Below are 2,500 nucleotides of genomic sequence, written 5' to 3' on the forward strand. Positions count from 1 at the left end.
TGTTGCTGCAGCAGCTGTTGCTGCAGCAGCAGCTGCTGCTCCTGCCCCCCAACAGGAAGAGGCGGTGCAGCAGCAGCAGCAGCAGCTGCCACAGTCGCAGCAGCAGCATCCTCTGCGCTGCCAGCGGTGTCTTGCTGCTGCTGCTGCTGCTGCTGCTGCTGCTGGGCCGCAGCCGTGTCCAGAACACCATTGGTCTGCGTTGCTGCTGCCGGCTGCGGCGTGTTGGACCCCTCCCGCTGCTGCTGCTGCTGCTGCTGCTGCTGCTGCTGCTGCTGCGGCAGCAGCGGCAGCGCAGCAGCAGACAGCAGCGCGGGGTGAGCAGCACCTGAGAGCTGCGGGGGCAAAGGAATTGCTGCCAGCGCAGCAAGAGAAGCCAACTTGTCTGCTGCTGCTGCTGCTGCTGCTGCTGCTTGCTGCTGCCCCTCGGGGGGGGCCCCCCCGGGGGCCCCCAACGCAAGGGGCCCCTCAAAGGGGGCCCCCGGGAACACTGGGGGGCCCCCAGGGGCCCCCGGAGTTGCTGCTGCTAAGCCCAGAGTTTCGAGAGCAGCAGAAGAGACAAAAGAGTTGTCTGTGGCATATCCTAAACAATCGGGCAGCAGCAGCTGCTGCTGCTGCAGCTGCTGCTGCAGCTGCAGCTGCAGCTGCTGCTGCAGCTGCTGCTGCAGCTGCTGCTGCAGCTGCGGGGGAAACGCAGCAACAGTCGCAGCATAGTCGGCGCCCAGCCCGCAAGCCTCGCCGCCCCGAGGGGCTGCTGCTGCTGCTGCTGCTGCTGCTGCTGCTGTTGCTGCTGCTGCTGCTGCTGCTGCGTTGTCCGGCAAAATCGCTGGGGCTGACGCAGCGTCGCCCACCGCAGCAGCAGGTGCTGCTACTGGTGCTGCATCAGCTGCTGCTGCATCTGCTGCAGCTGCTGCTTCTGCATCTGCTGCAGCTGCTGCTGCATCTGTTGACGCTACTGTGGACCCTGCTGCTGCAGCTTCTGCTGCTGCTGCTGCTGCTGCTGCTGCTTCTGCCTCTGCCGGAGCAGCCGTCGGCGAAACAGCGGTTGCTGCTGCTGCTGCTGCTGCCGCCTCGAGAGGCGCAGCTGCTGCTGCAGCAAGATCCCGCTCCTGTGGTGCTTCCCCCTGCTGCTGCTGCTGCTGCTGCTGCTGCTGCTCCTGGTCTGCAGCAGCAGCAGCGGGTGCGTCACTTGCTGCTGCTTCCTGCTGCTGCCTCGGTTGCGGCAGGGCACTGTGTGCTGCAGCAGCAGGAGACTCCACTACGCCTGCAGCAACTGCAGCAGCAGCTGCTGCTGCTGCTGCAACTTGCTGCTGCACATGCAGCTCGCTAGCCTCTGCAGCAGCAGCAACTGCTGCTGCTGACTCAAGGGCAGCAGCAGCAACTCGCTCCCTTGCGGGTGGCTGGACTTCGATTTGCTCAAGCATCTCTGCTGCTGCTGCTGCTGCTGCTGCTGCTGCTGCTGCTTCTGCTGCTCGCGGCCATCAGGCTAATCTGCTGCAGCAGCTGCTGCTTCTGTTGCTGCTGTTAGTGCTCAGAGTCCCCCCCCGCATTCAACAAAGCAGCAAGCATCAGCTTCTGTGCTGGGTGGCATGGCTTGCTGCTGCTGAGAGTGCTGTTGCAGAGGAGGGCCCTGTCTAGTGCTGCTGCTGTTGCAGCCCCTGCTGCAGAGTGGTGCTGCTTCTGCTGCTACTGAAGTTGCGCCGCGTTCGCCGCCGCAGCAGCAGCAGCAGCAGCAATAGCAGCAGCAGCAGCAGCAGCAGCAGCAGCAGCTGACGCCGGTGATGCGGTTTATTGGGAGCACTGCAGCAAGGTGAGAGAGCATTAAAGTGTGGAGTTGATCAGTCAGCAGCAGGAGTCTGCTGCTGCTGCTGCAGCTGGCGCTGCTGCTGCGGATGCTGCGGCAGTTCCTGCAGCAGCTGCTGCTGCTGCTGCTGCTGCTGCTGTTTTTGGCAACCCGGCAGCGTCATGCAGCACTCTCTGATAACCAATATTCTGCTTTTTAGAAAAACGCCTGCAATAAAGCTGCACTTGTTTCCTCGGGCAGCAGCAGCAGCAGCAGCAGCAGCAGCAGCAGCAGCAGCAGCAGCAGCAGCATGCGCCGCAGCTCCAACGGTCTGGGTGTAGCTGTGCTGCTGTTGCTGCTGCGGTGCTGCTGCAGCAGAGGAGGTGCTTCTGTGGGACAGCCAGCGGGAGACACACAGGGGCGAAAAAAAGAATTCGCGTTAAGGGTTTAGGGTTTAGGGTTTAGGGTTTAGGGTTTGCGGCGGGGAGGTTTGCATGCAGCGCGGCACAGGATGCTGGCCAAAGGTGGATGCGGCGCCCGGAGGCTCCGGGGGTCCTTTTGCCTCTTTTTTTTCGTTTTTTGCATCAAAATGAATTTTAAAATGCAATTAGTTTCATTTTAAACTCGAAAACGCGCAGTTGGAGCTGCGGAAAGGCCGCACGGGGCCGCGCGGCAGCAGCAGCAGTTGCTGCTTCCCCAGGTGCAGTCTGCAGGGCGGTG

General features: G+C 62.5%; 1 protein-coding gene across 1 annotated transcript in view; it reads right to left on the reverse strand.

Annotated features, from left to right (window-relative positions):
• Window positions 1–1,421, reverse strand: part of ENH_00073900 (hypothetical protein, conserved) — a gene marked incomplete at both ends in the record, with an annotated part of 1,963 nt that extends 542 nt beyond the window's left edge. The window contains one exon of the mRNA XM_013582796.1: window positions 1–1,421. This exon is cut by the window's left edge and continues 398 nt beyond it. Coding sequence (XP_013438250.1) covers window positions 1–1,421 — 1,421 coding nt within the window.
• Window positions 1,422–2,500: the final 1,079 nt, after the last annotated feature.

The sequence above is a fragment of the Eimeria necatrix genome, genomic scaffold, assembly GCF_000499385.1.
Source record: "Eimeria necatrix Houghton genomic scaffold, Enh_scaff745, whole genome shotgun sequence".
In the NCBI taxonomy this organism is placed as follows: domain Eukaryota; phylum Apicomplexa; class Conoidasida; order Eucoccidiorida; family Eimeriidae; genus Eimeria; species Eimeria necatrix.